The sequence below is a fragment of the Saimiri boliviensis genome, chromosome 20 (assembly GCF_048565385.1).
Source record: "Saimiri boliviensis isolate mSaiBol1 chromosome 20, mSaiBol1.pri, whole genome shotgun sequence".
NCBI lineage: Eukaryota > Metazoa > Chordata > Mammalia > Primates > Cebidae > Saimiri > Saimiri boliviensis.
In genome coordinates this window covers 14,537,622-14,561,032 of record NC_133468.1, presented here as the reverse complement: position 1 = coordinate 14,561,032, position 23,411 = coordinate 14,537,622, and the positions used below count along the sequence as shown (strand labels likewise).

Below are 23,411 nucleotides of genomic sequence, written 5' to 3'. Positions count from 1 at the left end.
ACTTTTTTTTTTTTGCACAGATGGAGTCTCACTATGTGGCCCAGGATGCTCTCAGACTCCTGGGCTCGAGCGATCCTCCTGCCTTGGCCTGCCAGAGTGTTAGGGTTACAGGTGTGAGCCACCATGCCCAGCTTTCTCTTGCTTTTAATAATAATGGTGGACAAGTGTTAATCCCTTAGCAGAGGCCAGGCATTGTGCTACCCTATGCTAAGCAGTTAACTTGTATTCTCTTATTTAACCCTAACAACCCCCAGAAGGAGGCATACTTTTTCCTCCATTTTTGAAGTTAGAGACTTAAGGCTCAGAGACTTAAGGTGCTCAGCCTGATGTCTTAAGGTGGGTGTGGTGGAGGCAGGACTGAAGTTCAAGTCTCCAAGCCACAGGACCCTAGGCCACTGAGGGAGGGAGGAAGGGTTGGTTATTCCTCTAGGTGCTGGTTGCTCAAACCTGGATGCTGAGTTGTGACCACTAGGTGGCGATAGAGGCTCACAGTAACAAAGAGTTTCTGAGCTTTTGGGTAAGCAGCAGGCGGAGACCTCAGGCCCCACGGCAGCGACCCCCTACTCCTTCCTGTAGCACAGCCTCCACTCTCTCTTGGCCCTGCCCTTCATGTTCCAGAGCCAGCACAGTGGAAGAGCTGGTTTGGGTGGAAACCTGACCTGGATTTAAATCCTAGCTCTGCCACTTTCTGGGCTTCTAGCATGAGGCTTCTTATCTCTAAAACAGGAGTGAGGATCGAATGCGACAAAGACCGTGGCAGTGGATAGGACTGCAGAAATCAAGACTCAGAGGGTATGCACTGCATTGCATTCAAAGAGAGCTCCCATGCTGTGTTTTAAAATGGCCAACATTCAAAAACTTAGATATCTCACATAGAAACCCTGATGGTCCTGCTGCTTTTGATAATCTGCATTCCCACATGGCAGTGTCTGCTGGAGCTGAGGTCAGCTGCTCCTTTGGATGGGGCTCCACCTCTAGGCTACTGCAGCTCCCACCACTTCCTATGGGGACCCCAGCCCATTTTCCCCATGTCTGTTATCTATGTGGCCGTTTGGCCTTGCTGGCAGGTGAGTGTGACCTTCTCTCAAGTCTCAGTGCCAAGGAATAGTGAAGTCTGACCCCATTCTGGGGCAAGGAGGGGCTCAGGTGGGCTTTTCTGTGTATTTGCCCTGGGGCCTAGAATAGAATGTTGATGTGCCCTCGTCACCTGCACCTCATCATCGTGGTATTGTCTTGTCGTAATCTGTGATTACGGCTGTGCAGATGAACAACATCAGGTGTGGACAGAATGGAGACCATGAAATCTAGCCTGCAAGTCCCTGTTGGGACCCCAGGCTGTCATCCTCACTCTGAGGCTTGTCACTGGGCCTTAGTGGGCCAAAAGCTGGTGGCTGCCAACTCCTCCGATTAGAAAAGCTTTGGTTGGGCTCCCTGGCTCTGGCTCTGAGGCCAAGGTGGCCTTCCTGGGTGGCTGGAGGTTGTTGCACTGATGCTGAGGAGGAGATCTCATTTTTTGTGGCTGGACTGGCCTCCTGGCCCCCTCAGCTGCTGGCCAGCTCAGCCTGTGCCCTCCATTAACCCCAGTCCTGCCACGTGGTTTCCATGCTGGCTGATGCGGCCTCCTCCTCCCCAGGGCTTCCTCGCTGCTCAGCCTAAGAAAATGCTTCTGAGGCACAGGTCATGTCTCAGCTCAAACACTGCCTCCTCCAAGCTCCTCCAAGCAAAAATATTTGCTCCTGCTGAGCACAGTGGCTCATGCCTGTAATCCCAGCACTTTGGGAGGCCAAGGTAGACAAATTGCTTCAGCCCAGGAGCTCAAGACCAGCCTGAGCAACATGATGAAACTCTGTCTCTCCCACAAAAAACAAAAACAAAAATTAGTTAGATGTTGTGCACACCTGCAGTCCCAGTTCCTCAAGAGGCTGGGGTAGGAGGATCACTTGAGGCTGGGAGGTGGAGATTGCAGGGAGCTGTGATCACGCCACTGCACTCCAACCTGGGTGACACATCGAGACACTGTCTCAAAAATTAAAAAAAACCCCACAAAACCCCCCAAACAAAAAATAACGTTGCTTCATCATTGGTGTGCCTGTAGCATGACACCAGCGCCTCCAGTGAGAATGATTTGATTCTGCTGTGGAACCACTGCTCACTGGTGTGTTTGTTTAGCTCCCTGGCCTCTGTGCCTCGCCCAGGGTCTGGCCGAAACATGGGGCCTGATCGATGTGGAGTGAGTGTGACTGTACTACTGGGAAAAGGAACAGGGCTGCCTCAGGGAAAAGTGTTTGGAAGCAAAACCATTTTAATGTGGAATTGCTAGAGCCTTGGGCCCCTGAGGATTGCGAATGGGAAGAAGGGTACTAAAGATCTGTTACTGGCTCAGCATGAAGATCTAGGCTGGGAATGCCTGGACATCCTTAACTTGGTCTCCCCGTGGCTAAGACACAGCCTGGCATCTCTCCAGGGCCACCCACCTGCTCAGCCTCAAGGCTCCCTGACAGCAGCTTCCGGACACGCAATTCTCTGACCTTCCATTTCCTAACTCAGCACTGTGCTGCGACATTCTTACCACCCACACTGGCCCTTTACCAAATCACTAGCCTTGACAGCTAATGTCAGCAGAGGGCAAACGCTGGGCTCTGCCTGGAAAGGCCCCCAGCTCGGGGCAGGGCTCAGCTGCTTCCGGAAGCCTGGCTTTCACCTTCTGTCCTTGACATGTCTGTAAAGGCTTAATTTGCCAAGCACTTCCTCCAAAGTTACTTCAATCCTCTGACTGCCCTAGGAGGTAGATCCTGCTATTGCCCACATCACGTGGTGGTAGTGGTCGGGGGAACTGAAGAGGCTGAATCACTTGTTTGCATCTGGATTTATGTGACAGCAAATACTTCACAGGCTGCCCTGGCCCTGCCTCCTTGGCTCTCTGTCCTCTCCACTTGGCCCAGGACTCATGGCTCCAGGGACACACAGGCTAGGCAGCCCAGGCTCTAGGAAGACCATGGGGGTGAGCTCTTTCTTCTGGTGTCTGCTGTGCCCGACTGTCCTAACCTGGCTGGTCTTTACCCACCCTCCACTAGGAGCCTCCTGCTCTGGTCAACGCCCTTTTCCCTGCCCCTTGTCTGTCTTTGCCAATCTCCCAGCATGGCTTGCCCACCTGTTCTCGCTGCTCTCACAAGTTCTTCCCTTTCTTCAAGGCCCAACTCAGACCACTCCTTCTGCAGGAGGTTTTCCTGTGGAAACTGGTGCTTCTGAGACTTGTGCATCAGAATCACCTGGGAGGCCCTCTGAAGCACAGGTGTGTCAGAGCTAACCCCTAGGGTTTCGGATTCAGTAGTTCCGTGGTACAGCCTGAAAATGTACATTTCGATCATGCCCGCAGTGATGCTGGTACTGTTGCCTCGGGGACCACACTTTGAGAACCACTGGTTTGAGCTAATGGCTTTCAAACTGGGTTTGTTGGATGATTTATCAGGGGCCTTAATGACAGTGTGTGTGGCGGGGGAATCTTTGTTCCCTCCAACCCTGCAGGGTGGTCTTGCTTCTATGTATTTATGATTCTTAAGTTCAATGTAATTTTTTTTTTTTTGAGATGGAGTCTCACTCTGTCACTCAGGCTGGAGTGCAGTGGCATGATCTTGGCTCACTGCAACCTCCCCCTCCCAGGTTCGAGCGGTTCTCCTGCCTCAGCGTCCTGAGTAGCTGGGACTACAGGCACGGGCCACCATGCCTGGCTAATTTTAGTAATTTGAATTAAGATGGGGTTTCACCATATTGGTCAGGCTGGTCTTGAACTCCTGACCTTGAGATCTAATCACCTCGGCCTCCCAAAGTGCTGGGATTACAGGAATGGGGCCTCCATATAAAATTTTAATGGAAGAATAGATTTAGTTACCAGAGGAAAAAAGTCTCAAAGTTGCAGCTCCTCAACAATCCCTGTGAAATGTGCTCTTGCCTCTGAGGGGACAGTGTGGCCTCTCTTTTGTACTGTGGCTTCTGTAAGGCTTGGCTCTACTTCTACTGGTAGTTTGACGTGATTTTAGGTGTAACAGACATTTTTAACTTTTAGTAGTCATTTTTATAACTATAATAAAAATATTTATAACTTTTAATAGTTATTTAGTATTTATTACTGAGAAGCGGAAAAATATCTAACATATCCAACTAGCATATCTGTGACTCTCCAGATGATAATTCCTTAAGGAGCAGCTACATTCAAAAAGTGAGTGGATGGCCAGGTGGAGTGGCTCACACCTGTAATCCCAGTACCTTGGGAGGCCAAGGTGGGTGGAGCACCTGAGATCAGGAGTTCGAGACCAGCCTAACCAACATGGTGAAACCCCATCTCTACTAAAAATACAAAAATTAGCCAGGTGTGGTGTCAGGTGCCTGTAATCCTAGTTACCAGGGAGGCTGAGGCAGGAGAATCACTTGAACCCAAGAGGCGGAGGAGGCAGTGAGCTGAGATTGCTATGCTGCACTCCAGCCTGGGCAAAAAAGCAAGACTCCATCTAAAAAAAAAAAAAAGTGAGCAGTTGAAAGTTGCTGTAAGGCAGCATCTGAGGTGAAAGTCCAGCTGCCACTCCGTTCACGCACAAGCTGCTGGAGAGGCTGAAGTTCAGGAAAAGCTGCCCTGTAGGACGGTTTGAAAGTCACCTACGGAGTGGCCCTGCTCCCTCAATGCCCTTGAGTTTCTTCCCCTTGAGTTGCATGCTAATTGTCCCCTGTTGTCTTTCTTAAAATAATAAAAGATTAAGATGACATTTTGAAAAAGGCACCTCATTATTAAGCAGCCTTGTCCCCACCGCAGCGCACACCCCCACACAGCGGCCAGCTGCCCGTTTATCTTACGGTGATGAGGTGTCACCTCCCCTCCGCGGGCCTGCCTGCCTCAGCCTCTTCCTCCACCGCCTTTCTCCTTCCCACCCACCACCCTGCGAGGAGGAGGTGTGTGTGCCTGAGCATATGCATGGTAGGGGCCAGGAGAAGGGACACCTGAGATCCCTGGAGTCTCCCTTCTGAGTCTCAGGCGCAGAGGCAGGAGGATGTGGAGGAACACGCAGTGGGTCAGGAGGGAGCGAGGCCCTTACCTGTACACTGTGGTTGGAGGGGAACTCAGGCTGTCGTAGACCAGCCGCACGTGGCCCTGGTACAGCTCCAGCGCCAGGGGGTCATTGTCTCCTTTGTAGAGAAGGATGCCGTTGTCCTTGTCCGTGGCCACCTGGAGAAAGCAGCCAGGGCGTGTTGGTGAGGGCTTACCTGAGACTGAACCTCCCTCTTCCAGGCAGCAGCTTCTGAATCTGCTGGGTCTAAACTCACATCCATCTTTCCTCCTCCATCTAGTAGGTAAATCCCCAAAAGGTAAGGCCTGGACTTACAGCTCAGCAAGTGCCGACTCAGCAAACCAGTTCAACACATTTTTACGGAACACCTACTATGCACCACTATGTTCATGTATTTATGGTGTCATGAGGCCCGAGCTCTAATCTGCCCTCTCCCTCTGGTGCACAACATGATTCCACCCAAGTCCCGGCCCTTCTTTGGCCTCTGTCTCTGTATAAAGTAGAACAATAAGGTTTTCTTTTGTTTGTTTGAGACAGTCTTGGCCCAGGCTGGAGTGGAGTGGCACAATCTTGGCTCACTGCAGTCTCGATTCCCAGATTCAGGCGTTTCTGGTGTTTCAGCCTTCTGGGTAGCTGGGACTACAGGTGCCTACCCCTATGCCTGGCTAATTTTTATATTTTTAGTAGAGACAGGATTTCACCATGTTGACCACGCTGGTCTCAAACTCCTGACCTAAAATGATTCACCCACCTTGGCCTCCCAGAGTCCTGGGATTACAGGCGTGAGGCACTGTGCCTGGTTGAATAATAAGAGTTATAAAGAAAATGCTAACGATGATCATTAATTCAATGTTTGCTAGGAACCCGGTGCTGTGCTAAGAGTCATCTGGGAAATTAAAAAAATGCCAGTGTCTAGACTTTACCCCAGACTAGCTATACATGAATCTCTTGCAGGTGGGGCCCAGGCAAAGATAATTTTATTATTGTATTTATTTAGTTTTTTGAGACAGAGTCCTGCTCTGTTGCCCAGGCTGTAGTGCAGTGGCATGATCTTGGCTCACCACAACCTCCGCTTCCTGCATTCAAGCTACTCTCCTGCCTCAGCCTCCCAAGTAGCTGGGATTACAGGCACACACCACCACGCCCAGCTAATTTTTGTATTTTTGGTAGAGACTGGGTTTCACCATGTTGGCCAGTCTGGTCTCGAACTCCTGACCTCAAGTGATCCACCCGCCTCCACCTCCCAAAGTGTTGGGATTACAGGCATGAGCCACCCCACCTGGCTAAAGATGATTTAAAAAGTTCTCTAGGTGATTCTGAGGTATTGCCAAGGCTGAAAGTCACTGGTTTCAGAAGTTGCACTCACAGCCAGCCACCCGGAATGAGATTCTTGGTTTAGTGGTTGGGCCCCCATCACCTGGTACGTCTGGCCTGAGAAATGGGGTGTGAAGCAGGTAAATTTGAGAGGACATCTAGATGCGGGGGGCACTGGGAGCTGTCCCGACTAGCCTGGGTGGGTGGGACTGAGGGAGGAAGGCAGGAGTGGGTGATGACAGCCAGAGCCGCCTCCTTGTTCGTGCCCACGGTCAACCCTTATCTCACAGACCCGTCCACTGGGCTGTAAGCTTCACAAGTTGAGGCAGTTTGAACTTTTTGTGAGCTTCTACAACTTCTGTGTCTAGAATAATGCCTGGCACATATAGGTGCCAAATAGATCTTTGTTGAATAGGTATTTTCTCTATAAGCCCATAAGCCAAGGTTTAAACCTGAGCTAATGGGCCCGTAACCAAAAAAAAAAAAAAAAAGGCCAGAGTCCTACTTAATGTGCAGTAGCTCCCAGAAATGCCCAACCCAGGTGGCTCCTTCTCCATAGCAAACCTGCAGGCAGGGGCCCATTCTTTGTCTGTCCTACACGGTCCCTGCCAACCCCTCTTCCAGAAGAACATTTATGTTGCCCAGAAATGCAGTTTGGAATAAATGTGCTTCATCTACAGGTAGGGAACCTGGGAGAAGTTAGAAAAGAATTTGGTTTGTGCTAAATGATTTCCATTTCCTGAAAATCCTCTGGGCCTTTGCCGCAAGCTGATTTCTCCATAAGCCCCGGAGGTGGACACCCCCCAGCCTCTGTTCTTCTCTCAGTCCCCTCAGGCCCCCCACCCTTCTATACTTAATCAGGCAAGCTCCTGTTCACCCTTCAGATCTCAGCTTTGTGATCACTGCCTCTGGGGAGCCTTCCCTGATTCTCCTCCACAGGCTGTGATCACTGCCTCTCCTGTGTGCTCCCACAGCCCCCAGGGTTGCCGCTGTCCCTGTCCTTGACATTTTGCCTCAGACGGGTTTTGTCTGTCTTGAATCTGAGTTCCGCAGTACAGTGTCTGGCATACAATAGTTGAACGAATATTTTCTGGAGGAATGAGTGAATGAGTCTGGAAGTGGTGGCTGCAGTTTGCATTGAGAGCTGGTCAGGAGTTATCAGCAGAACCCTCTGAATGAGTTGGTTCAGGTGTCCTCAAGCTGAGTGTTGTCCCTGATGGTGCTTTACTGCTAAGAGGGGGCATTCCAGCAATTTTCTGAACAATCAGAGCTCGGGGCATGTTGAGGTCCTTCTAAGGGCAGGGCAGGGTGGGACGCACCTGCAGGGAGATGTTGGCCTGCGGTCGGACCTTGGCAGAGGCCAGTTCCACGTAGGAGTCCTTGCCCACAAAGTTGACGGTGATGAGCTTCTCGCATCTGGGGCCGGCGAAGCCTGGTGGGCAGCGGCAGGTGGGTTCCTGCTGCACCACGATGCACTGGGCCCCGTTCTGGCACTCGTACTGGTCACACGGGCTGGTCTGTAGCAGGACCATGGGTGGGGGGTGCTCGCAGAAGAGCCCACTGGAAGCAGGGGGAGAGAACCGGGAGGAAGACGGGAGAATGGCCGAGAGGAGACAATCACAGTTACTCAGGCCAAAGCACCCTGGGTACAGCGGTGGAGTGAGGTGGGAAGTAACACTAGTTCCAGGGGCTAGTTTCAGCCCTGTCGCTGACTAGGGCAAGAGCTTTTCCTTCTCTTAAGTACCAGATTCCCCATTTTTAAGATAAGAGAGTTTGGGGCAGCCACAGTGGCACGAACCTATAGTCCCAGTTACTGGGGAGGACTGCCTGAGCACAGGAGTGAGAGTTCAGCCTGGAGAACAGAGCAAGACTCTGTCTCCAAGAAATAAAATAACGGAGTGGGACTCGAGCGGAGGTCCCTACATTTCAGTGTCATCAGAATTGCCTGGGGGTGATTGCTAAAAAGAGCACATTCTCACCCATGGAAATATAAATGGGTAGACAAAATGTAGCCTATCTGTCCAATGGAACATTCCTCAGCAGTAAAAACAAAGGGAATTCTGACATATCCAACAGCACGGATGAGCCTTGAGAACATCATACTAAGTGAAATAAGCCTGACAAAGGACAGGTACTGTATGAGTCCACTTATATAAAGCATCTAGAGTCATCAAGTTATTCCACATTCTGTTAAAAAAAATTCAACATTCTGTTGAAAATATTCAATAGAAGTAGAATAGAGGTTACCACTGAGGAACCATCACGTTTGTTCTCCAGCCTAGGAAGAAGATTCTGGTCAGTGTGGCTATGTGGCTACCTCCACCCTGCAAGCTGGGCTTCAAGATGGTGGTATCTTCCATCAGATAGCATCCTACCCAAGTTTGACATTATGTGAGCTGAATCTAAGCCCAGCTTTCACACGGAGTTGCCACAAGTAGCTCTTCTCCCATCAACAAAGTGCGATCACCAATACCGGCTCTATTTCCCTTGTGGGGACACGTAAGGACTGCAAAGGTGTTGGGGAATCAAGGAACCACCCAGAACCAGGGCTACGGCCACCTGCGCCTGGGTCCCCAACCTGGCTGCCTTAGCCAGTCAGCCCCAGCCCCTGCCACCTGGCCCAGGCTGTCTCCTTCCTGAGGTGCCCTCCAGTCTTACCTGAAGCCCTGGGGGCAGCTGCATGTGTAGCCGTTGACTGCATCCACGCACTGGGCCCCATGGCGGCACTTGTGGGCCACACAGTCATCACTGTCTGTCTCACAGAGCCTCCCGCTGTAGCCAGGGACACACTCACACCTGGAACACAGGCAGAGGCAAGACTGTTCCTCGAGGCAGGGCCAGCTTCCAGGCGGTCACTCTCCGGCCCCCCTCAGCAGGTGGCCTCTCCCCATCTCTTCTATCTACCCAAGTTCCTCTGGGCTCTGCAAAGCCTGGCTCCACAGCAGGTTTCCCTGGTGACCTACGGCCTTTGTTCCCTGAACGGTGGGGTGAGTCTTGTGGTCTGGAGCCAGGGTGAGGAACACAGGGTTGACTCATCCAGCTTTTGGCTTGGATCTGCCACTTGCTACATGAAACTGACATTCAGTTTGGTCCTTCCTTTGGGGCAGGCACTGTGCTAAGCCCCTTTCACTGAGTTCTCATTGTGGCCTCCCAGGACCCTATAAGGGAGGGTCTACCATATTCCATTGCAAGGAAGAAACAGGAGGGCAGAGAGTGCTGCAGGCACTACCCTGAGGACCCCCATGCCCCCATTGAGTGATAATACTTAGTTTACACTTGCGTGTCAGAAACTGTTCTAAGTGGATCAGTCACTCATTACCTCTCTGTGTTTCAGTTTCTTCATCTTTAAATGCAATTGATAAATAACTTTGCCTCTTATGGCTGTTTTAAAAATGATACAATTTAAAGATGGTACAAATGATGAAATGATACTGTGTAGTGCACTAGACATTAATATTCGATGTGATATGTCGAAGATGAATGAAGAGGAATATGATACTGTTTGCACTCTGAGATTCAGATCACGATGAGAAAGGCAAAATCTCTTCTGCCTTAACAAGTGGCTCATATTACCTGGGCGAGAGGATGGGAATGCCTGTTCCACCCTGGGTCTTGGACACCAATCTGGCCCTTCCCAGAAGAAAGTATGCCTGCAGTTCCATCACCACTCTTCCAGCCAAGGTTTAAAACCTGGCCAGAGGAAGCTTCCCCAGCTAAAACCTGGCCTCCCTGAGTGTGGGCCAGAAGCATGCATCTCTGGGGCTCTCCGTCTGGGGCAACATTCAGCTGAAATCCCACCATAGAAACAGACATGAAGGCATGAAGGGGCTGAGTCACAGGGGCTTAGGTGTACCCACAGGCACATATAAGCAAATGCTCACTGGTGCTGCTTCCTCCTGCAAAGCCTGTGTACCTTTCTGGGCCCAACAGCTGAGTTCTAGTGGGCAGAGTAAAAACAATAGCCACAACCTATTTAAGTCAGAGGAGGCGGCGGCATGGCAGAAGGAGGTGACACAGGCAGGGAGGTGAGGGTGGAGGGGAAGCAAGCTCTCTGAACTCTGAGGTTGATAAGCAGCCCACGGAAGAATCAGGGCAAAGGGATGGTCGTCCCTCATCCGTCTCCTCCCTTCTCCTAAATAGAAGTGGGTAGGGGGGCCTTAGTTCTCTTTCCCATCTTGCAAGATGGCGGGTGAAAAAGTTGAGAAGCCGGATACTAAAGAGAAGAAATCGGAAGCCAAGAAGGCTGATGCTGGTAGCAAAGTGAAAAAGGGTAACCTCAAGGCTGAAAAGCCCAAGAAGGGGAAGCCCCATTGCAGCCGCAATCCTGTTCTTGTCAGAGGAATCGGCAGGTGTTCCCGATCTGCCATGTATTCTGGAAAGGCCGTGTACGAGAGGAAGTACTCAGAGGCTAAATCCAAAGTTGAAAAAAAAAAAAAAAAAAGAAGGAGAAGGTTCTTGCAACTGTTAAAAAAACCAGTTGGTGGTGACAGAAACGGCGGTACCCGGGTGGTTAAACTTCGCAACATGCCTAGGTATTAATTATCCTACCGAAGATGTGCCCCGAAAGCTGTTGAGCCACGGCAAAAAACCCTTTAGTCAACACGTGAGAAAACTGCGAGCCAGCATCACCCCCGGGACCATTCTGATCATCCTCACTGGACGCCACAGGGGCATGAGGGTGGTTTTCCTGAAGCAGCTGGCTAGTGGCTTATTACCTGTGACTGGACCTCTGGTCCTCAATCGAGTTCCTCTGCGAAGAACGCACCAGAAATTTGTCATTGCCACCTCAACCAAAATTGCTATCAGCAATGTAAAAATCCCAAAACATCTTGCTGATGCTTACTTCCAGAAGAAGCAGCTGCGAAAGCCCAGACACCAGGAAGGTGAGATCTTCGACACAGAAAAAGAGAGATACGAGATGACAGAGCAGCGCAAGATTGATCAGAAAGCTGTGGACGCACAAATGTTACCAAAAATTAAAGCTATTCCTCAGCTCCAGGGCTACCTGCGATCTGTGTTTGCCCTAACAAATGGAATTTATCCTCACAAATTGGTATTTTAAATGTCCTAATAATCTAATTAAATAACCAATTACCTTAAAAAAAAAAGCGGGTAGAATCCTCAAGTGGCAACCCCACTGGCATTGCTGGAGTTGGCAGAGCATGATGCAGGCCATAGATTCATAGCTAGATAAGACATGGAGGGGGTGACTTGTCCTTGACTGGAACAAGTTCCAGAAACTGAGGACTTACTGGCCTGTGCTCAAAAACTGAAATCTGCGAAGATCTGACCAGTTCACCTTTACTTATTTGAATGGCAAATTTGAAATACATAACCTGTTGCTGCTTACATGTTCAACCAGAGTCCTTCAAGGAAACACACTGAGAATGACTTCAAGGGGCACGTACTCAATATACTACCATGTCTACTTCTGCTACTGTGTTCAACTTGGCCCTGGTAGGCATCTGCGTGTTTCCTGAATTCTAAAAAGTAGCTGCAGAGCAACTTAAGCTCTTTGACTTTCTCCAAGGCAATGATAGCTGCCCAATACTTACAAGATAAAATCCAGTATTTTAAGCCTGGACTTCAAGGCTACTGATGAGGTCTTTATTAGGAATTAGGTTAGCTATTCTCACTGTCAGACTAAGCAGTGGAGGTTTGGAGGCAAATGTGTTTACCTTATTCTTCTTCTTAAATGCTACAGCCCTTTCCATACCAGCAAGTCTCAAACCTTAATGAGCATACAAAACACCCAGGGATCTTGTTAAAATGTGTCTTCTGATTCAGGGAGTCTGTGTCGGGTCTGGGAACTAGCATTCCCAGGAAGCGCCCATGTGATGCAGATGCTGCTGGTTCAAGAACCTCTGGTAGGGAGAACCTATATAATATCTCTCCATTGACTAAAGAGAGGCAGCTAGGGCTATCCCCTGCGTTCCCTATTGTTCTCAAATGCTTGCCTTTATCTTTCTTCCAGTTAAAGTGTAAGGTTTATGCATTTTAATATGTGTTGGGTCTATTGATTCTGCAAAAGGGGGAGTACTGAGTGCTGTCCTTGGTTCCAGGACAGCTGGCGTCTCTGGATTTAGCTGAGAAATCAGTCAGGCCCAGACTGATTCACAGCCCCACCCTTTTCTATGTGTGTATAGAGGTGGCTTGTGTCGTCTCGGTGAGCCTCATAAAACGTGAATGAGTTTCTACGTTCAAAGACTGTTGGATGTTGGATAATACACCTTGCCTGACAAAGAGTAAGTTAGCAGTACATGCTAGTCATTGTGATCTTTCTTTTGGCTATCGTTATTTTCAGTATTATGGACAGGTACTATCTGCCCATCACTGAGACCTCATTGCAGGAGTGTACAAGAACTCCAAGGAGAAGCATCTTCACACATGGACAAAGGTCGCCCTGACTGTGTCTCCCTTTGGCTAATATCCCTATAGGCTGCCATAGGATATGAGTTGTTTGGTGATGGAGACGAGGGGGAGAAAATGATAAAATGTTGTACTGGAAGAATGATTTTTGATTTAAACATGTTTTAATAAAAAACTAACATTAGTGAGCTGGCCTGTAGACCTCCTCAAGATAATGACATCACGTATAAATAAAATATCTCAAGATTATGAAAGCTAGACCGATTTCATTTTTTTCTTTTTTCTTTTAGTTTTTTTTTTTTAGCCACCAAATACAAGGCTTCTCAGGTAGATTTCCTTCTTTCCTATACTGTCTTAGAACTCAAGGGACTTTGGTTACAATAGAGAGTGAGGTTTCTAGTACTAAGTTCTGGGGATCATTGAAACCTGGCAGTGTTAGCTCTCCAGCACCCCAACCCCACACCTGCACCCGAGACTGTGTCTTTTTTTTTTTTTTTTTTTGAGACAGTTTCACTCTGTCACCCAGGCTGGAGTGCAGTGGTGTGATCTCGGCTCCCTGCCACCTTCACTTCCCAGGTTCAAGCAATTCTCCTGCCTCAGCCTCCTGAGCAGCTGGGATTACAGGCGTGCACCACCACACCTGGATGACTTTTGTATTTTTAGTAGAGACAGGGTTTCGCCATGTTGGCCAGGCTGGCTCCTGAGACCACTTCTGACCAGTGCTGGCGCAAGCCTGTGTCTTCTGAGCTTGTTGTCTGCTCTGCCAAGAGGCAATTTATCTCCTCTCCATGGCCGGACCCCCATTCTCTGCCCCTTCCTGGACATGCCCAAAGCACTCTGCTTGCCAGCCTGGCCTGCTGTGCTTTGGGTTCAGGTTTGCATTTTAAACATCTCTTCCCACCCCTTGTCCCTTCATTCTTCCCTGCCCGCTTCACAGTATCCCATACTTAGTACAGATCGGCTGTAAACCGAAGGCAAATTCAGGGAGTGGGAGTGGCAGGGAAGTCCTGGGAGGCATCTCTAACCTTTGTACTCAGGTAACTCGACTGCCTAAAAGTCCCACCTGGCATATCTGAGGGGGCACGGGGCAGATGAGGTGGATGGAGATGGCATAGGCATAGGGAAGGGCTGAAGCTTCCTTTGGTCCCATCCAGCAAAACCAGAGCCTCTTGCATTTCCCCTGGTGATAAGCTCTAGGCTTGTGATGTGAAAATAAAAAAGGAAGACATGCTCATGTCCTCCTCTCACCCTTACTTGCTTGTCTCTTCTTCCCCCAGTGGGGCCCTCCTTCCTCGTCTCAGCCCATCTAAATTCCACCCACCATCAAGGGTCACCCACATTCCACTCCGAAACGGGAGCAGCTGCCTCTCAGCTCCAGCAGGCAATTCCTTCCTTAGAACTCCACCAGCAGAGCCAGAATCATGAGGCCTAGAACTTCCTTCTTGTCTAAATGTTCGCTCTGTGTCAAGTCTTCCTCCCTTAGGTTCATGGCAAGGGCCCCGAGGAGAGGAATCAAAACCGTCTTCCAATCCCCGCGCCACTCCGCACAATCAAGATCTGTGGGCTGATGGGCGGGCTGGCTGGGGGCAACAACTAGAACTCCTGCTTCTTGGATTCTAGGATTCTAAGAGCTCACAGGTTCAAGTTTCGGAGATTCTACAATTCTAAATTTCTACGATTCTGTGATTGGGCTTTCTGAGATCCTGAGGTTCCCTGAAGTTCTAAGTTTTGCTATATAGAATCATAGTTGCAAACACCCCCAGAATGTGAGAGCTCTCTGCCCTGTGACTGAGGACAGGACAGACTCTGGGTGATGAGTCTGTCCCATCGAGACCTAGAGCATGAGCTTCTGCCCCACCCTGCCCCCAAGGCTGGAGATGTCACTGGTGGGCATTCTCCTTAAAGACTCATCAGCACAGGCATGGAGCTCTGGGCCCAGGGCCCTCATCCCTAGGGGAGGCTCAGTAGGGTCATTTCTGGGGTCTGCTGAGGTTCTGTCCTGGCGTCTCCCCAATTGCCCTAGACTGTCCGTTTCCCAAAACCCTGACCCCTTGGTGCTAGCAGCTAGCGGCTTCCCCTTGGTGTTGGACAGACTGCTGGGGAGAAGAGGGAGGCAGCTGTGTGTAGAAGGCAGCACTGGGGACGCGAAGAACGTTTTTGGCTACAGGGTTCTGGGATCTCACTCTCGATGTCAGAAAAGCCCCGGTTTCAAGGGTTGCATGATCTTCTCTAGAAGAGGCAATGGCACAAGTTTTCATGACGGAGGTGAAAGGAAGAGGTGAGTACAAGGCCTGGGAGGGATTTCCCAGGAGTGCCATTGGATCCTCAGTCTCAAGAGCTGGATGGCTTTCTCCTGAGGCAGCCTCTCCATCCGCCCTTAGGGCTGCTCACAGGCTCCCCTGGCTCCTGTTGGCTCTGCTGCTCGCCATGGAGACAGCCCCACCAACGGCCATGCTGCTGGACCACAGTGCTCCGGCCTCCTTCCCCTGCAACAGGTGCATAAGCTGAAAAACTTGCTGTAGCCTGGAGGGGCAGAGCACTGTGAAGGCTGTACACGAAGAAGGTGATCAAATATCCTTTAGACTCTGCTTCCGCAGTGGAATCGCTCTACAGCTTTACCTCTGGAAAGGAGGGATATGCTGAGAGCACTGGGAAGTTGGTGGGAGAGGAGACGCAAGAAAGAAGGGGCAGGGAAGAGAAAGAGCAGCTCTCTCTCTCTCATTCTGTCTACCTACCTACCTACCTACCTACCTACCTACCTACTTGTCTATCTACAGAGACACAGAGAGACAGAGACACACATAGGGAAACAGAGACTGAGAGAATTAGATCATGGCTGAATCAGAGATACAGAGAAGCACATGACAGAGTGTGCAGAGAGACCAGAGACTGCCTAAAACCTAGATTGTTAGAGGTAGAGTTTTCATGGACTCTGTGCTGGGAGCACGAGACCAGGTCTTACCTGAATCCTTTGTCCAGGGGGATGCACTTGGCCTCATGCTGACAGAGGTTCAGCTCAGGCACACAGTGGTCGATCACCTCGTCACACAGCTCACCTGGCATGGATGAAGGAGAAAACTCAGGGTAGGGTAGGGTAGGGTAGGGATACCCCGGCCAGAAGGTCAGACTCATCCAGCCCCTGGTCAGATGGGCATGGACGTCAGGAGTCCTGCCTTCTCACTCTTGGTGCATCCTCCTGCACCTCTGCCTTGGTTTCTTCGGCAGTACCGTGGGAAGGTTCCAGGTGTCCTCCTGGACGCTGTCCTAGCTCCATCATTTGGCTGTTTTACTTGATGTTTCAGGGGCAGGTGAAAGCACAGGATGCCTGGCCCTGACGTTGGGCCATGCTTCTTCATTTGTTTTTTCATTCCACACCGATTTACTGAGCATCTCCTGTTTGGCAGGCACTGTGCCAGGCGCTGGGGACACCACAGTGACTAGGTTCTGTCCCACCCACAGCCTATTTGGGAAGATCTATAAATAAGCAGGCAATTATGACACAGAGTTGTAGGTGGGACCAGAACTCTGTGGAAGCACAAGGGGGACCCACAACCTCCCCCAGGAGGTCAGAGGAGGCTTCGCAGACACAGACAAGGCTTAACAGCCCAGTTCACCTGTTATAGACACATAAGCCCCTTGGATTTTTCAGGGAAGGAAACGTGAAAAGAATTTGAAGTTCTGGACTCAGACACATTGCCTTTGAAGTCTGCAGTGCTACAAAATACCTAATGGGTCATAATACCCAGGGATGACCCTTGCAGACAAGCCCTGAAAAGCTTGCACCACCTGAAAATGTGTTTTAGGAATGCGGGGGAGGGCGGTAAGGCAGGACAGCAGCTCCCAAGCAACGCCAGCTTTTAAGATCTGAGTTTTGAGTTTCTTCAAATTCCACTTGGTCAAGCCAGAAAGAGAGTGATGTAAGAGAGGAAGAAGTCTAACCATGAACGTTCTCTCCAGGAGTGGGCTGGGAGCAGGGTGAGGAAGGCTGCCTCAGCTCCTGCTCCCAAGGAACAGGCAGTGAGGTCCAGAGGGCTGGCTGCAGGGAAGGAAAAAGGTATTGTGTTTTGGGGGTGGGTGGGTGGAATGATCTTCCTGAGGAATGATCTCTTGTGGGAGCCTTCCTGGGTTCTCCGGCTGGGTTAGGTTCCTCCTCTGCGATCTCACACCCCCCTGGGCTTACGGAAGTTATGTTCTCTTTCTAATGAATCCATGCCTCTGTCCACCTGAGTGTAAACTTCTTATGAGAAGGAACTTTGTCTTGTTCATTTTTGTATCCCTGGCTCCTAGCTGAGTGTCTGGAAAATGTGGATTTCAAGAGACGGCTGACTAGACCTGAGCGAAGCATAAACACAATGCAAGCGCCTCTCTGCCAGCCTCAAACACCACGGGGTCTGCAGGGGCCCTAAAGAAGAAAATGGCCAGCAATGAGATGAACGGCAGCTAAAGAGCCTGAGACTCTGTCTCAAGTGGGAAGGAGCAGTGATTTGCTAGTGGGTGGTGGTGGAGGAGAGAGAGAAGCAAACAGGTCTTTGGGGAGCCCCTCCTGGCATAGCATGGTCTTGGGGTCCTAGTCTCTGTCCTCAGGGAGAGCGGAGGAGAGTCCTTGGAAGAAGTTAAGAAAATGGTATTCTAGTGACACCCCTCCACCCCGCCACACGCGCGGTCGTGAGAGTCTTACCTGTGTAGTTTGGCGGGCAGACACACACGTAGTTGTTGATCCCGTCCACACAGGTGGCATTGTTTTCGCAGTCGTTGTCTTCACAGTCATCTGGGTTGATCTCACACCGCTGCCCCTCAAAGCCCAGAGGGCAGGAGCAGCTTTGGGACGTGTGGGTGGGAAGCAGGGAGGAGAGGGGTCAGGGAGAGAGGTGGGTTGGGGTGGCAGAGAGGAAGACAGGGATGGGAAATACAATTAGTCAATTTCTCCTCCAGATGGAGGTCTGAGAAAGCACTTTGGCCACATGAGGCCTTGGGGTCCTGATCAGGTAGCCCCTTAGGAGCCTAAAAGGTCATTTCATCCAGCCCCCTGTCTCCAGGCAATGTTCTATCTCCCCTGGCCCATGCTGGCTGCCTCGCTCTGGGGCTAATGTCCATTGGCAATGCCCGTGTCGTCATTCCCCTAGCTGGAAGTGGTTTCCCGGATATGACTTAAATTCCTCCAGCTGTTCTCCAAACCACCCTTCCTTCGGCTCTTCTGAGGCACAGTCTCTTTTGCAGATAAAGAGAGACAGCACAATAAACATTCTCCTTTAAGTGATGTTTTTACTCTAAGGTAGCCTTTCTATCTCAGGGTCAGGGGGTGGGCAGAGCATAGTGGCCAGGGTCCCAGACGCTGCACCCTGGTTTCCTGGGAATGAATTCTGGTCGACACGTTCTAGCTGCTTGACCTTGACCTGGGTGGTTGTGGAGATTAAATGAGATTATATAAGCAAAATGTTTAGAAGGGAACACAGCACACAGAAAATTCTCTGAACCCACTAGCAAGCTTTAGAGCTACACAAAACCACCCCACTTCCTTAACCGTTCCTCAGAGATGCCATTTCTCCCTATCATGTATTCCTCCTACTTCTGAGCCCCTCCAGCTTCTGGGGGATGAAGGCAGGAGTGGGAGGATCCCTCTCCTGCCAAGAGTGAGGCCTTCAGGTGAACTTGGCTTCGAACATTGTGGGCTGGCAAGATGCATTTCCTTCACTTGTCTCTTAAGTGTTAAATCTCTTGGATCAAAACCTGAAATGCCTGCATCTCTACCTGATCTTGGTCATATTCCCAAGACTGGGCATGCAAGATAGGTCAGAACAGATAAAGGCTGTGTGGAAGGGGTGGGGATGGGGATGGGGATGGAGTGAGCATCTTTCTAATTAAATAAATTCTGCAGTGACTCTCGATCTTTCTGTGGCCTCACCTGTGAGTCAGGGATTCTCACTCCATCTGTGAATGTGTACTTCAGCTTCAGACCTGGAACTTCAGGTTTCAGAGATTACTCTGATTTGGGATTTAGCTAAAAGAGTGAACTACACTCAGCTAACAGGCAGTGAATTTCGGTGGTCCTAGAATCCTCCTTAATTGGCCTCCTTTCTATGACTGAAAACCATGTCACATTTTCTACAAAAGGCCAGGGGCCTCTTGGGTCCCAGCTCTTGGGATACAGCAAAATGACTCATTCGTTTTTCCTGTTAGGGACTCTGGGCACTCACGAAAAAGGCCGCTTCTTCAGACCCAGACAGAGTGCAGGTTTCTGGAAGTCCCAAAGCATGGTGTTGCCCATTTGTTTTCCTGAAGACCCATTACTTTGGCTCTCCCAGAACCTTAGGGCTACCTGGCAGTGAGATACAGTGGCTGGTCAAGGACAGAGATTGCTAAGGGAGTGACAGAGGGTAGAAGGAAGCTGATGTCTCCTTGTCCTCACTGGAAACCTTGGAGGGCTGTCGAAGAGACTCCAGGAGCAATGAGCTGGCTGTGGGGATGACAGCAGATCTCCTCTCCTGTCGTGGTCTTCTGTGTGGCCCGCTCTGCCAGCCTTTGCTGTTTTTGTGAGCAGGCAATGCAGCAAGATTAGAGAAACACGTGTATGAGGCCGGTGATGCTGATGACTAAGGTGTGTTATGGGTTGAATTGTGCTCCCCCCAAAAAAGATATATTGAAATCCTAGCCCCGAGTACCTCAGAACATGATCTTATTTGGAAATAGGGTCTTTGCAGATGTGATTAGTTAGGTTGAGGTCCTGATGAAAGAATGCAGACCCGGCCGGGCGCCGTGGCTGACGCCTGTAATCCCAGCACTTTGGGAGGCTGAGGAGGGTGAATCGCCTGAAGTCAGGAGTTCAAGACCAGCCTGGACAACATGGTGAAACCCCGTCTTTACTAAAAATACAAAAACATACAAAAAAAAAAATAGCTGGGTGTGGTGGCGTGCGCCTGTAATCCCAGCAACCCAGGAGGCTGAGGCACGAGAATTGCTGGAACCTGGGGGGCAAAGGCTACAGTGAGCCGAGATTGCACCATTGCACTCCAGACTGAGACTGAGCAACAAAGCACAAGACTCTGTCTAAAAAAAAAAAAAAAGAGTATGGACCCATAATCCGATATAATAGGTGCCTCTGAAAGAAGATGGCCACGAGAAGGGAAACACAGGCAGAGCACCGGTGACCATGCAGGCAGAGAGAGGGGGTCTGCAGCCACAAGCCCAGACATGCCAAAGATTGCCGGCAACACCAGAAGCCAGGGAGGGACAGGCGAGGAGCCTCCCCCAGAGGCTCAGAGGGAGCATGGCCCTGCTGACACCTTGATTTGGAACTTCCAGCCTTCAGAACTGTCAGACAGTAAATTTCTGGTGATGACAGCCAGCCAGTCTGTGGCTGTTACAGCAGCCCTAAGGAATTACTGCAGAATGGAAGAGGGGAGCATACAGGAGAGCTTCCTGACAAGCATCCCTCCCCTTCACCCGCCACGTGCTGGCCTGATGTGGAAGAGCTTCCCTACTCCCTGAGGAATGCACGCAAGCTCTGCCATCCCTCGTAACTGCCTCACTGCCTTAACCCTCCACCCCATTTCCCTGATCCTGTAGATCTGGGCCCTTTTCCTTTTACATTCAGTCCTAAAAATATTTTTAGTTCATCTGAAACTCTTCAACAACTGAAGATGCAAGTGAGATACTTCTGCTCACCCGAACCTCCCGCTGAGACAGGAGAAACACAGCTACCTGCAGCGGGAGCTCTTCCCTCATCTGACCCCTATCTCTTGCCTGCGTGGGCAGACCAGGCTGTGTGCCCTGGAGGAGTGCTTCCTGGCTGAGGCCCCTGTGGCCACCTCCCTATTTCCCTGCTGCTTCTCCTCACTCCTGCTCTACGTGAGCCGGCAGGAGTGGGTGGTTTGGCTGACTCCAGGCAGGAAAAGGAACTCTGCCTTGAATTTCACTTTTCGAGGCAGAGTTTGTTGGAGCTGGCTTGGCAGGTGGACACGTGGGCGGGCGGGTTCCCTGGGGAGGAGAACCGGGAGCCTAGAACTTGATTTCTTCCCCAGACCACACAGCAGCCTCTGGTCAGAGTGCTTTTGATATTTAATTGGTTGCAACTTGAGCTCTAAGACACCCACACATGGCTTGGCATGAGGTGCCCTTGCCTTTATTGCCAAGGGGCTGCCGCCTCCCGACTGGTTCACCAGGGATACCAGGGGAGCCTGTTCCCAACAGTCTGCTTTTGTCAGGGCCACAGGCCAGTGAAACTGGGCATCTGAAAGCTGCTGGGGAAGATGGGACGCAGGAAGGGGTTTTGAGGTTTGGGTAGAAGCCTAATCCCATGCCTAGGACAGGGAGGAGAAAAACCTAAGTGACCTCTATTCCCTTTTCTTCTTGAAATGTTAATGCCAGGAAGGAAAGAGAGCTGGAGGTGGGCTTGGAAGATCCAGGAATGAGCATCAGGAGATGTAACCTAGAGCAAGTTCATCTCTGTGCCTCAGCTTCCCCATCTATTCAGTGAGGATAATACCTACCTACCTGATAAAGTCATGTAGGGATTTAAATGAGACAATACTTGACTAGTTGGTACCTGGCCTAATGAGCACATAATCATTGTCACTTATTTTGTAACTCAGAAAAGCGTGGTGGCAGTGCCAGGCTGGAGGTCCTGAAGCCTTCATCCCTTTCTTCTTTGACTTTAGCCAGCAGCTGACTTTTCCCCTGGAGGAAGCACGAGGTTGGGACCTTGTTTCAAATCCCTGTAACAATGCTTAATGTAACTCTGGGCAAAAGGTTTGTCCCTCTGATGCTTGAACCTCCTTATCTGCAAAATGGGATAAACTGTACTTCCCTTACAGGGTGCAAAGAGCCTTGAGATCATTCTCACACAGGGCCAGCATAGCACGAGCACCAGGAAGGCCCTCGCTGGGCATACCTCTGCTTCTTTAGCCTGCCCAGGGAGCCCTCCAAGGTGAGTGATGTGGTTTGGCTGTGTCCCCACCCAAATCTCACCTTGAATTAGAATAATCCCCGTGTCAAGGGTGGGGCCACGTGGAGATAACTAAATCATGAGAGCAGTTTCCCCCATACTCTTCTCTTGGTAGTGAGTAAGTCTCATGAAATCTGATGGTTTTATAAATGGAAGTTCCCCTGCACAAGCTCTCTTTTGCCTGCCACCATGTAAGATGTGCCTTTGCTTTTCCTTTGCCTTCTGCCATGATTGTGAGGCTCTTCAGCCATGTTGAACTGTGAGTCCATGAAACTTCTTTCCTTTTTAAATGACCCAGTCTTGGGTATGTCTTTGTTAGCAGTGTGAGAACAGACTGATACAGTGAGGGAGGCCAGGGTGAGCTGTTACCTGAACCCATCCTTGTGGCTGTCACTCAGGTGGCAGGTACCTCCATGCTGACAGGGGTTCTGGATGCAGGTGTTGATGGGTACAGTGCAGTCCTTGCCCTGAGGAGCAAAAGAGAGAGAAGCACCTGGTTTGGAGGCCTTCTTGGGCTGCCACGGCCCAGGAGACCCCAGGAGTTTCAGCGTTCTCTGGGATGAAGCTGAGGAGATGGTCACAAGGAGGCCCTGGGAAAGGCCTGCTGTGTGACGTGGAGCCCACCCATGGGAGCCCTCACCCTTCTTCCCTGCACAGTGAGAAGGGGAGGGGTGATGAGAAGCCAGGAGTTCAGGTTCCAGCCTCGCTACTTCCCAGAATTTGCACCCTTCTCTCTCCCAAACTGCAGGGCAAGAACCCAGGTTTTGGATGCAGGCAAAGCTGGTTTCACATTCCAGCTCCATCTCATCTGGGCTGGCTGATCGTGACCTCACAAAAGCCTCCTGACCTCTCCAAGTCCACCTCACAGAGTTACTATGAGAATTAAACTAGAGCTTTCATGTAAGGAAGAATTTCATGTAAGGAAAAGGTTACACAGTGTGTAGCCACCTAGCACATGGTAGGCATTCTGTAAATGCTAGAAGATGACATTACCTCACTGAAGCTTAAATATAACCCAAAACTTGAGTAGGGCAGACTAAGACTAAAGTGTGGCCAACAGACCTTGTCTCCTACAAAGGGAAGACCCTCAGAGAACCATCCTTGATTGATCTGGAGTGGGTACCAGGCTTTGGTATTTATTCTAAAGTTCTGAAGGTAAGCCTCAGGTTAGGCCAGGTAAGGAACCTTTGGGATAGAGAGCTCAGGATGGTGCGGGATTCTCTGGAGGAGGCCCCTCTGAAGGGGACGTTTGAGCTGAGGACTCAACCACGTGGAAGGTGGGGAGAGGAGCGTGCCAGGCAGAAGGAACAGCAATGGCAGTGGCCCTGAGGAAGGCAGTCCCAAGGTGGAGACTGAGCTCCATAAGACCCACTGTCCCAGGGAGCAGCCCAACTCTTCTTGGCCTTCTGGCTTCTCCCTTGGGACCGACAGGCCAGGCTCACCCAAGTCTTGGCAAGCAGTCCCCTGCAGGACCTGGTAGGTAGTGTGGGGCCTGGGGAGGCGACTGCTGCATCCTTTCTGGGCCTTGGGCTCAGTGGCTTGGCACAGCCTAGGTGGGGGTGATCATGGGAGCCTGCCCACTGCCACACCACCTGTTCGCCATCTGCTTGAGAAAATCCTCTTTCCTCTTCTGCTGTTGCTAGTGATGTGACGGAATGGAACTGGGGCCTCTGCTGCGGACCCTCTCCAACGCCAGAGCCTCGGGCCCATCTCCAACAGCTGGAAGGCAT

The 23,411-nt window shown here is 50.6% G+C and overlaps 1 protein-coding gene across 2 annotated transcripts in view; it reads right to left on the bottom strand.

Annotated features, from left to right (window-relative positions):
• Positions 1-23,411, bottom strand: part of SLIT3 (slit guidance ligand 3) — a 627,330-nt gene that overhangs the window by 18,094 nt on the left and 585,825 nt on the right. For both annotated transcript variants that reach the window (XM_003936171.4, XM_010346663.3), the window contains exons 27-32: positions 22,051-22,148; positions 17,419-17,558; positions 15,703-15,796; positions 9,030-9,167; positions 7,691-7,931; positions 5,085-5,215 (exon numbers count right to left, since the gene is read on the bottom strand). In XM_003936171.4, coding sequence (XP_003936220.2) covers positions 5,085-5,215; positions 7,691-7,931; positions 9,030-9,167; positions 15,703-15,796; positions 17,419-17,558; positions 22,051-22,148 — 842 coding nt within the window. The remainder of the gene's footprint in view (positions 1-5,084; positions 5,216-7,690; positions 7,932-9,029; positions 9,168-15,702; positions 15,797-17,418; positions 17,559-22,050; positions 22,149-23,411) is intronic.